Source organism: Suncus etruscus, chromosome 3, assembly GCF_024139225.1.
Source record: "Suncus etruscus isolate mSunEtr1 chromosome 3, mSunEtr1.pri.cur, whole genome shotgun sequence".
NCBI lineage: Eukaryota > Metazoa > Chordata > Mammalia > Eulipotyphla > Soricidae > Suncus > Suncus etruscus.
In genome coordinates this window covers 119418231-119429974 of record NC_064850.1, presented here as the reverse complement: position 1 = coordinate 119429974, position 11744 = coordinate 119418231, and the positions used below count along the sequence as shown (strand labels likewise).

Sequence of the window (11744 nt, the reverse complement as noted above, 5' to 3'; positions counted from 1 at the left end):
CTGGGATGGAAATTAGTGTATTATAAAATAGGCTTTGAGTTAGGTGATTTTTCCCAGCCAGAGCATACTTAAGGTAGATGAAGCTAAGCCATGATGTTTTCAGGGTTAGGTGTTTGACATACATTTTTATGTATGGTATTTCTGCCTTGTTTTACTAACATGCCCTTCAAAAGAGAAAGAGCATCTATATTTTGCCTAGTACCTAGATGAAGGCTAGTTTTTCTTTTGAAGAGTTACATATCATATAGCTTATATAATCATTTAATATTTCAGAAGCATCTTAAAAATAAAAGAATTAGATCATTTGCATTGACATTAGTATTAACTACAATTAAGTCAAGAGATGTAGCAATTGAGTTTGTGGAGGAGGTCAGCCAAATTTGTCCTTTCTTATGGAACAGCAAATACCATTGTTATTCGTTGGACTTGTCTTAAAATCATTTGCACATAATTATGCTTAATTATATTCATCACAGGTTTAATTTAGAAAATATACAATTTTTGGCTTATGTTATTTTCATATGCTCTTTCAATAAATGGGATTTATTTCAAAGATTGACCATACCTATTTAAGTGTTGTAGAATTTTCAATATAAATTATATAATATAATTCCAATATAAATTAAACCAGATATTTTACTGCTAATTTTCATTTCAATGGCATTAGAATTTACCAATTCAGGACTGTCATACAAAAAAAATGATTGGGTTCTAGAATCATGTAACTATGGTCTCAAATCTAGGTTGTGATGAACTTGATGAAGCCTTAGGTCTCTTCTCAAATGCTACTAACCCAAGTTCTTAGGATGGTTGTCAGGATCAGACATATTATACTTTTTATGATATTGTTGTAGAACACACATAACCAAGTCATTACTAAATGGATATTTTACTGCTTTCTCTCTCTTTCCCCCACTAGTCTACTTGTATTTTTAATGGATCATCCTTAATGCTGGGCTGCATTGTCTTCTGGATGGATGGCTGTTGGAAACCCGTTGCTTTAGCCAGCTATTTTTTTCCTCTTTCAGAACTTATCCTGAATGTGAAATGAAATTTTATATTGAAATTTTGATATGAAAATTTTGGTAAGTAAAATTAGTAGATGAAATTTTCTTAAAAGATCACATAATAAGTTATATGATTTTCAAAAAAACCATGGGATATCTTTACTGTCTACATATAGATTTTTCTTATAAAGAAAGAAATGGAATACTATTTTAACTATTAATGCTCTTTGTGTTGCTGTAAGTATGCTGTCCCTATTATTTCATAAAATGTAAATCTACTCATTTAATTGTGAAGTCTTTAACTGTTCCCTGAAACTATAAAGAAATGAAAGACTACATGAAAGAAATGGGCAAAAATATAAAAATTCTAGAGGTTCTAAGACAACTGATTTTCTTAAGTCATGAGTACAGAAAACCTATTACATAATGGCACACAGAGTATCTTTAGTTCCATTTAAATTGGTTTTCTTCTAAATCATAAGAATATTTTATTTCAATATAGCATACAAAATATAAATAGAAACAGAAAAACTATTAGTGAGTAATGCAATTAATCTTCACTTTATAGTTTATATTGGGGGTTAGAAATATAGTGCAGGAATTAAGGTGCTTGCCTTGCAGGTGGCCAATCCCAGTTGGATTTTCACATATGGTCTCCTGAGCACCTGTAGGTGTGATATCTGAGCACAGAGCCTTTTAAGCAGGCTTTAAGCATCCTGGGTGTGACCTAAAAGCCAACAAACAAAAACAATAAGAAAAATTAGGAAAGAAGCATATGAGAGCATTTAATGATAATATAAGAAAATGAAGTAGTGACATTAGATCATTGAAAATTTGCAAGTTTGTTGATTTTTATTTAATTTAATGTCACTGAAAAACATATGAAACAGAATTTACTAGAAAATCATGTACATAAGGGACAGCTCTAGAGGTATATGAGAAAGATGGAAATAAGTAAGATACATTCAAGTTTCATCAAGTCTCATGATTTGATAAGAGACATTATTTTCAAACCTAAAATAAATGATATTATTTTAAAATTTTTAATAAAAAAAAAAAACAACGTACTGATTGTTATCTTTTTTCAGAGATCTGGCTGGAGAGGTACTTGCTTCCCATATTGTGTCTGTTTACTCCTCAGCATTCCTTATTCAAACAAGGCTGGCCTTCATGTCTTCATTTTGGGGTAATTTTATCTTTAGCTATAAACATCCCTATGTATTGCTTTGACATTGATGTTCTTAAATATATTCTCTATTAAAAACATTTTTGCGTGTCACTTGCTTAAGCCTTTAGGGGTCCTAGACAGTGTACACTAAGGGGTGGGCAATGTCAAATTAGCCTCTGCCCTTCTAAATAAATGGAGCTCCTTAGTATTGAAATAAATTGGGAATTACCTAAATGATTTATAGGTAATTCACTATGTATATCTTGAGTGATTTTTACAATAGTAAAGTATTAAGTAGTACTCCTTTACATTGCTTTTTATATTTCTCTCTCTTTCTATAGCAGTGATTATTTCCTTTGAAACCTACACTAGTTCAGTTTAAAACATTTCACTTTTATTTTGTTTTGGGGCCACCACACTCAGCAGTGTTCAGGGGTTACTTCTGGCTCTGTGTCCAGGGATCAGTCCTGGTGGTGCTTGAGGGACCATATTTGATGTAATTTACTGAACCCAGGTGGACTGCATACAAGGCAAATGCCCTACCCGATGTCTTATTGCTCGCCCCTAAAACATTGTTCTATTTACCGAGCTAATTCTTTTGCTTTTCCTTTAATGAAACTTGTATTTTCCATGCTTAATAACTCCCCACCTACCCACCCTTAACTACAGATTGTACTTTACTCCTTTGCCTCAGGCACACAAGTTGTAATTATATAATATGATTTTCAGTTCAGATTTATTAACAAATGACTTTTGGTTGTGAGACTTATGCAGGTAAATCTTTCCCACAAGAAAGAGTAGTGAAAATGAAACCAAATTGTAATTACTTGGTCACGGATTTATGTTTATTTTATCTAATCTCTGTGAAGCCACATCTTTACATTGTGATTATAAAAAAAGAAACTTGGTCATAGTCTCTAAAAAACAAAACTAAAAACAAAGAAAGGCTAGTGTAGGCGCTTATGTTTCTAGAAATCTCCGCTGGTGCAATTATCTTTCCTGAAGTCAACCATTCTTTAGTAACTTGGCCAAAACCTGTATCTTTTCCCCACATATTACATTTATATTTTACCAAAGTAAGTAAGTCTCTTTTCAGTCCCAGATTGGGCTAATGCTTATAATGTTTATGAAAGAAAGTTGCCACAGCACAGGAATAATGTACCTAATATGCCAGGGCAATGCTTAAACTACTGTAAAGAACACTTACTATTCACCATTATGTAAAACTGAATATTGCATAGTTAACGAATTTAAGATTTATAAGTCTGATGGAATATATACTTAAAGTATAATTTATTAAGGATATTTATTGACATACCAGTCACTATTTTCATTGATAAATTATTCCCCCAAATTAGATTTCTCTCTAATCCAGGCTGGTCTCTCCTCAGGCTTGTTCTAGATATTTCATATCTGCATTCTTCTCTAAGGTTGTTTAGGATTCAAAGACCAGAATAGAACTGAGATTTTCACTAGTCAGAAGAAAAGTGTCTTGATCTTTTTTGCTCATTTTAGTCTTCCCAATTCTACTATACTCATTCCAAATTCTTGACTCTTGTCTCTGCTTTCAGCTGTATCAGTGCCGTACTTCCTAAGACAGAGGCATACTGGCCAGATGTGATACAAGACTTAGAAAATATTAAAAATCTCATTCAAGTGAGTACTCATTTTTCTAGAAAATATCTGGTACACTTGTTTCAAAGAATGCCTCTTTTTTGTGTTTTTCTGTCAATCATTTTTAAACTATAGTTTTGGGGGCCCAGGGAGTCTCTATCAATGACACTTCGCCCAGCCAAGGGGTTTTCAGTGTATGCACTGGGAAACCTTCTGGGTGACACTTGGTGGTGAGTACTGCATGGGAGATGGGGGATTGGGGTTATACATTCTAAATTAAACTATGAACCTTGCCACATTATGCAGGAACAATTATCCCCTTGAAATATCTCCCTAGCTTTGAAGCAATAATATTTCTGTAGAAATGCATGAGCTTTGTGTAGACTTCACATTTTCTACAATTTGGGGGCTCTAATTCCCTTTAAATATCATTTTGAAGTGGCTCTATTGAAGAGCTCTGTCTTTACATGCTAGACACCCTCTATACTATCAGAGAAAGCAGGTACTTGGGTGATACTTGGAGGAATGAGTTGAACTATGGACAGACTCTCTAGCCTCCTTAATAGAGCACACTTGCTCCAGTCTCAAACTGCCTAGCAAAATCTGCAAGGGTAGAAATGCAGTGCCTCCACTGACAACTGCTCAGGAGGTGCCTCTGTGTCCTGGGGGTAATCATAGGAGCCTCCAGGGTAGCTATTGGCCCAAACCTTCTAAAGATCCCCACAAGGATCCAGAAAGCTAAACCCACAGTGGCATTGTCCTCTGCACTTATGTGGTCAGAATCCTCATCAAGGTGATAGATTGCTAAAAAGCCAAGATTGAAAGCAGGCCAGGACTTCTTAGCATAGTTGCCAAAATACCATAATGTTTTAGGGAAGCTGAAGCTAAAAACAAAGCATGTCTAATGAAAGTAGGATATTACACTATGAAAGATAAAGTCATTAGAAAACTTCAAAAGTCAGATGGGTTAGATGTTGGAGTTACTAGACAAGGATTTTACATCTGGCAACATAATTGTGCCAACAACAGGGCCCGAGAGATAGTAGAATGTGTAGTGCATTTGCTTTGCACACAACCAACTGGGTTCAATACCTGTCATACCACGTGGCTTCTCCATCTTGCCCAAAGTGATTCCTAAGTGTAGAGCACAGCTGGTACAGCCAAAATTAACTGAGCAAAACCAATAAGTGTGCCAAAAAACAATTACAGGTTCCCCAAAGCTACTGAAAAATAATAGTTGCTTAGCAAAGACATGCAAAATATACAAGGAATCACAAGGAACCAAAAGAACTGAAAAAAATCACTATGGAAACATTAAGCCAACTGGAGTAGCTTCTCAGCAGAATAAATGTGATGGAGAAAGGACAATCAACTTGGAAACATAGAAAACAGAATGACAAAGGGGACTTAGGGATCTTTGGAACAAAGGTCTTACCTTCTCAGATTCATCAACCAAAAGGAGAAAAGACAATGTATGTAAAAAATTAGTGGTTGGAGCTGTAGAGATAGTATAGGCATTAAGGCATTTGCCTTGTACAGTGTGGTTGACCCCAGTTTCATTCTCAGGAGTTATCAAGAGTTACTGGAAAGAGAGGGTTGATTAGATAGATCTTAAAGGCTTAAAGGCAGTAAAATTATTTTTAAAAGAGAAGTTAGATATATGTCACTATATTCTATCTATTAAGAGTTTTGGGATGGTCCTCGCTTTGGCAGCACATATACTGGAATTGGAACGATACAGAGAAGATTAGTATGGCACAAGGATGACATACAAATTCATGAAGCATTCAATATTTTTCTTTAAAAAAAGAGTTTTGGGATGTTCAGTACCAACAGTCAGCCCTAAAGGAAGCTCTGCATTTTAGTTAAACATGTATCCATACTAAGACAAGAGAGATAGTTCAGACCAGAGAGATGAAACACATAAGTGTATGAGTATGTGAGGCTGTTCCGAGTTCAGTACTTGACCCCAGCACTGCCAGGTGTAATCCTAAATAGCACCTGGGCATGATGACCTTTTTAGAAAAAACATTTGTCAAGTGTTCAATTGATTCATTAGTTATAACATGCACATTGTATCAGACTATTGCAACATGTCAATGCTCTCTGCTCATGTCTGAAACCTACAACTGCTCAAAACTGAAAGTCTACTCCATGTTCCTGCCAAAATCCTTACTCAAAAGATCACATGCTGCATGACTGTGCTTTTATGACTGTCTGGAAATGACAGGATGGGAATGGAAAACACAGAAGTGTATGTTAGGACTTAGAAGGAAAGGTTGAGGGGAAAGATTTGTGAGGAGGAAGGTGGGTTTGATCATAGAAAGGTAGCAGGAGGATCTTTTTGGTGATGGATCTGTGACTGTCATGGGAATATAAACATCTGAGCACTTCATATAGGAATGCACACAAACACACACACACACACACACACATACACACACACACACACACACACACACAAATACCTCGCCCAGTATCTATGTCAAATTCCAGCTTGTGCTATTGAACATTGGGAGAAACTGATTAGGAGAGCATAGGATACTTCCATATTTCCTCTTACATTATATCTAAATCTAAATTTTCTTTTTTGTTTTTTTTTTTTTTTGCAGTTAAGAATTTTTTTCTTTTTTTTTTTATTTAAACACCTTGATTATATACATGATTGTGTTTGGGTTTCAGTCATGTAAAGAACACCACCCATCACCAGTGCAACATTCCCATCACCAATTATATCTAAATCTAATTTAAATTATCTCTTAAATACAATGAATATTCTCTTAAATTACATTTAAATCTAATTATAGCTGAAAAGTTATTTCATTTTGGAAGAAAACCATTAATTTAACATTTTCATTAATTTAACATTTTTAACAGGTTGCTCTCCTATGTCAAGAAAGAATTCACTTTTCATATTATCAAATTTTGTTCTCTTTCAGTTTATACATTTTGATGCCACTTTATATACTGAAAGTAATGTTCATGTAAGTATAGTTCTTCTTTTTAGAATTGCTCAGAACTCTGATTATCAAAAAGCCTAAAAAATGTTTTCATAAAAGAAATATGTTTTAGCTTTTATATCTTTTGGTGTGTTCTAGCAACATATGATTATTAAAAGTTTTAGTTTCTATAATGATTTTATTCACTTATTTTATTCAACACTGTGACGAACTAAGTAGTTCATAATGCAGTCATTTAATACTGAAGGCTTTCTATGTTCAAACACCAATTTCACCATTAGTGTGACCTTTTGATTAAGAAATTTTATAAATAATTGTTGAGTTGTCAGACTTAGGAGAAAGAGCTAGGGAGATGCTGGTTTGGTATGAAAGTCATATTAAAAAGTATTTTCATCAATGTTAAGCAAAACATACTTTTTGAGGATGCAATTCAAATATAGAATCCAAATAAATAAAGAAATCACATTACCAATTCAATTGAAAGTATCCAATATGTCACTTCTTTACAGTGCTGTTGTGTTATATATAGACTGCAGACTTTAATCATATTTTTTCATGTTGCTAAATGCATTTGTGTTCTACATTTTTTCATCCATCTCATCCATTGTTGGAAAACTATTTGAACTGGTTATTTCTATGTGAGACGAGAAACAGAATTCATAGTCTGTCCAATTTCAAAAACTGGTCTTGAGCTTGGTTCATTAATATGCAGACATTTCCAAAGGCATGTCTATTTTTTTGTCATATTCCTAATGATTCTTAAAAAAAACCAACAACAAAAAAATGAATTGCCAACATCATCCCCCTGTGGAAAGATAAACGATGTTGCCAGCGCTTATAACTGTAAGCCCCCTTTCCGTTTCCTGGATTGAAAATTTTTTTTTTTTTTTTGGTTTTTGGGCCACACCCTGTGATGCTCAGGGGTTACTCCTGGCTATGCGCTCAGAAGTTGCTCCTGGCTTCTTGGGGGACCATATGGGATGCCGGGGGATCGATCTGCGGTCCGTCCTAGGCTAGCGCAGGCAAGGTAGGCACCTTACCTCCAGCGCCACCGCCCGGCCCCTGGATTGAAAATTTGAGATAAAAGATTTTCATGAGTCCTTCATCAGAATATCTGTGAATTGGAAAGCAATTTGACTATTTGATTCTTGTTTTCTCAGAAAGAAAAGGTGTCCTCCAGGGTCTATATTTTCCCCTTGGATGTTCTTTCTCTGAAATGGTCACTCCATCTTCCTTGATTGGTTGGCAGCTTTAATTTTAAAATAGTAATAGAGGAAAAAAAAAACAAGTTTCTTGCTCTGAGTTTAGGATATTGTATTTCTTTATAAAATATTTAGATGGACTCTTTTTAAAATCCAGAATTCTCCTATATAAAAATGAGTAATGGGAAAATATCCCTTTATTTTAAACAATGGTACTTGGGACTCTTGGCCTGATTGCAAGTGAATATTTGTATTAACTTTTTAAGGAGTTCAAATTCCATCGCTGTGAAAAGTGACTCTTATCCTGGTTCTTTGTAACTCTTTTGCAGTTGGATTGCAAAGTAACAGCAATGAAATGTTTTATTCTGGAATCTAATGTTATTTTACATGAGTGTAAAGACGAGATCATTCAACGAACTGTAGAAAACATCATTATATTAGCAAACAGCAGTTTATCTTCAAGATGGGTGAGTTTTTCAGTTTTCCTCTGAGTGTTTACATTGTGCCTTAGGTGCAGATCTCTTATAAAGATCTAATTTAGATCTTTGGAGCTCTGTTGGAGAGACAATTAAATAGGTTGTCTTAACAAAAAGATCCTCATTAGGTTCTCAAGGAAGGGTTTGGTTCCAGAAGAGTGGTATTCTGGGGTACCTTAACCCACATGTGCACACAGTCCTAAACATCCCATCAATGGATTCTTCCAGCAATCATATGCTTTCTGCCAGGAGGTGTGTTCTGGTACCAAAGTTATTGTATGGGACAGGCAGTCAGATCACTGACATTGTAAATCTAACTGACCTGTTTTTTCAGCAATGGGTGAACGTTACTCTAATGATATAAGAAACCTCTTTAACATCAATAATAACGGCCACTTTTATTGCCTCTTCTATGAGCAAGACTGATATGCGAGGCTTAAATGAACATGGATTGAATTCTCACAACAGATTTTCAAAGCACACACCTCCTGTCTGTCTGAAGTTGAAGAAAATAAAATGTAGGGAGTCGGAATCATTTTCTCTAACTTCTATGACTTGAAACATGGATTTTCTCAGTCAACACCAGAAATACACCCTCGAGCATGTCTTTACTTCTGAAAGTCTCTGTGCTGGCCAAAGATCCTCATAGAAAAACTATAGTAATTTAATACAGTGAAGTCATCTGGGCACTATGAGCATTTGTCTGGGAAAGCAGGAGAACAAATACAAGGCCATCCCTAAGGCATGGAGGAGGGGCAGGGAGCTCAACTAGACAAGGTTCAAAAGTTCAAAAGCAGTGTGATTTTTATTTTTTTAGGAAGAAAGTAGAGAGGGGAACTGATAGCTCAGTCCTGGGATAGCACAGGTTCTGGAAATTCATCCAAGTATAGGAACCTGAGCAACCCTAGGTGAGTTCGTAGTGGTCAAAATAGCAAGTGTGAAATAGAAGTAGAGGAATAAGCAGCAGAAGACATTTAACCATGTACCATATTTAAGGAGGACATGGGTGGAGTGGAAGACAGAGTTCAGGACTGTTTTTAAAAGTGGGAAAGTCGAAAAGTAAGGAAGGGGTACTAAGGAGTACTTCTTAGGTTCCTAAGGAGTACCTAAGTAGGGGGCAAAGAAGAAGAAGCTAGAGAGCTGTGGACCGTGTGGACCTTTATGCTTAGAGAGTTGCTAAGACTTCCTGAGTGTACCCATGCAGTCCACTTCTCTTCCGGATCCAGTTTTGCTTGAGAAATGCAACATGGGTGGGTGAATTGGTAAAAACACTTTAGATTCATAAGGCTTTTTAGTTTGAATTCATTTCTGGTTGTTGTGTGTCAGAAAACTTTTTACTGCAACCAAAATTATTCTTATCCCCACATTTAGTTCATGACCAGAAGTGGTTGGGTCACAGTTTATTTGGAGAAAGGGTAGTGTTGGGTCACAACTGCTGTGCTTAGGGCTTAATCCTGACTGTGTTCAGTGATCACTTCTGGTGAAACTTATGGTTCCACATGTGGTGCTAGAAATGGAATCTGTTTCAGTTGCATGCAAGACAATTGGCTTGTCCACTGTACTATCTCTCTGGCACACATCCCACTAGGCTTTAGTAGAGAAGGAAGCATCAGAAGTGCCATTGCCTTTTCCTATCATGCCTCCCAATAGAGCAGCAGTTTGCTTACACTTTTCTGTCTCCCTGGTTTTCCACACTCCATGGTTTAAGGTTCATATCATGTGATCTTCCCAGGAACTTGATCTAATGTCTTCTTGTTTTCTTTGACAGAATGCAATAGAGAATGGATGCAAACAATGTGAAGAGTTAGAGGAAAAGAATATTACAGAATTTGTTCAGAGTTTTTCCCAGATTGTACAACAGTTCATATTCACTGATAGCCATTGATCTCCTTTAGTATTTGACTGCTTCCGCTGCTCCATGGCACCACCAGAACATTGCATGCATCAGTGCTGCTGACAATATGAAGTGGTACAACAAGATGATTGGGATCTTGGATTTTCTCTGAGCAATGAAAGTTAGACAGAATATGGACTGACCTTTTTTCTCTCTTCTTTTTTAATTTATTACAATTGTATATTTATGCATATAATTTTAAATAAAATGATATATATTTCATCCCTTGGAATTGACCTGATATTTTTTTCTCTCCTATAAAAAATTAACAGGACCTTTGTTCCTGGGTAGTAGTCAAATGTTTTAGCAACCAGTACTATTGGGCACTGTTGCTGGTCCCCAACTCTTCTTTCTTCCTCGATGAGATTTAATAGCTGTTTGAGGGAAGACTGAGTACCAAAAACAAGAGAGATTGAAGGTGATTCTTGGTCTTTACTGTCGAAACTAGTTATTGAGACAAAGGTCACTGTTATCAAAGAAAGACATAACAAGTAGCAGGTAGCAGACATTAGAGTCTTCAGAATTGGTGGCAATAATAAACCTCTACTGGTAGACTGCCGGAGAGATAGCATGGAGGTAGGGTGTTTGCCTTGCATGCAGAAGGACTGTGGTTCAAATCTTGGCATCCCATATAGTCCTCTGAGCCTGCTAGGAGCGATTTCTGAGCACAGAGCCAGGAGTAATCCCTGACCCAAGAACCAAAAGAAAAGAAAAGAAACGGTTGCAATCACAGCAATATTTCCAATTTTTGCAAGCTCATGTATCTTATTTTCACATTATTTTTCTATGCTTATAGAATAAAAGAACTGATTTTGTTAGAGCCACATTATGTGATAGCAAATAACTGTGCATATATATACAAATGAGACCAACATTTCTCTGCATATAATTATGGCTGAATCAAAACACATATTTATGTTCCACAAAACACACACTTGCTACATGCTATCTAAAATATGTAAGTTCTCCTTTAAAGGTACTCAAAAATTAAATAGCAAATGCCTCTATCCCAATTCAGTTCTGGATATCTTTATTGAGAATCTGTAGGGTAGAGGCTGGGCTTCTATGAAAGTCTTACTCTCCAAGTCACAGTTATATGTAATCCTCTATAATAGAAGTTCTCAGCCTTTTCAACTTTGACCTCTTCCAACTTTGTTTGATTACTGTTCCCCACTCTGTTCTGCAAGTTGGCCCCTCAGTCTTCTGCAATGGCCCCCACCTATCACCTATGCACTTATTTAACCTGTGGTAACCTGTAGCAAGTCAGCCCCTGAAGAGGTTGACTGACGGTGGGTTGGAGGATGAGGCCTTTCTCTTCCAGCTTGGAGCACGCGTGTCTGCCACCTGGTCTAGCCGACGGTTCTGAGGTGAAACGGCGGGTAAACAGCTCGCAGACAGTCAGGCTCATGGAAATATTCGCTTT

At 36.1% G+C, this 11744-nt stretch overlaps 1 protein-coding gene and 1 pseudogene across 1 annotated transcript; both read left to right on the top strand.

Moving 5' to 3' along the window:
- The first annotated feature begins 997 nt into the window (after window positions 1-997).
- Window positions 998-10379, top strand: IL15 (interleukin 15). The gene is made up of 6 exons (XM_049770166.1): window positions 998-1085; window positions 2096-2193; window positions 3747-3831; window positions 6729-6773; window positions 8281-8418; window positions 10196-10379. The coding sequence occupies exons 1-6, from the start codon at window positions 1074-1076 to the stop codon at window positions 10310-10312; spliced, it is 495 nt and encodes a 164-aa protein (XP_049626123.1). The 5' UTR covers window positions 998-1073; the 3' UTR covers window positions 10313-10379.
- On the top strand, window positions 5487-5587 carry LOC126004817 (uncharacterized; annotated as a pseudogene).
- Window positions 10380-11744: the final 1365 nt, after the last annotated feature.

What these genes read in the sequence shown, in the direction of transcription:
- IL15 (XM_049770166.1), top strand. An exon ending in CTTCATGTCTTCATTTTGGG is followed by an intron (nt 2,194 to 3,746) that starts GTAATTTTATCT and finishes CTCTGCTTTCAG; the next exon opens with CTGTATCAGTGCCGTACTTC. An exon ending in ATACTGAAAGTAATGTTCAT is followed by an intron (nt 6,774 to 8,280) that starts GTAAGTATAGTT and finishes ACTCTTTTGCAG; the next exon opens with TTGGATTGCAAAGTAACAGC.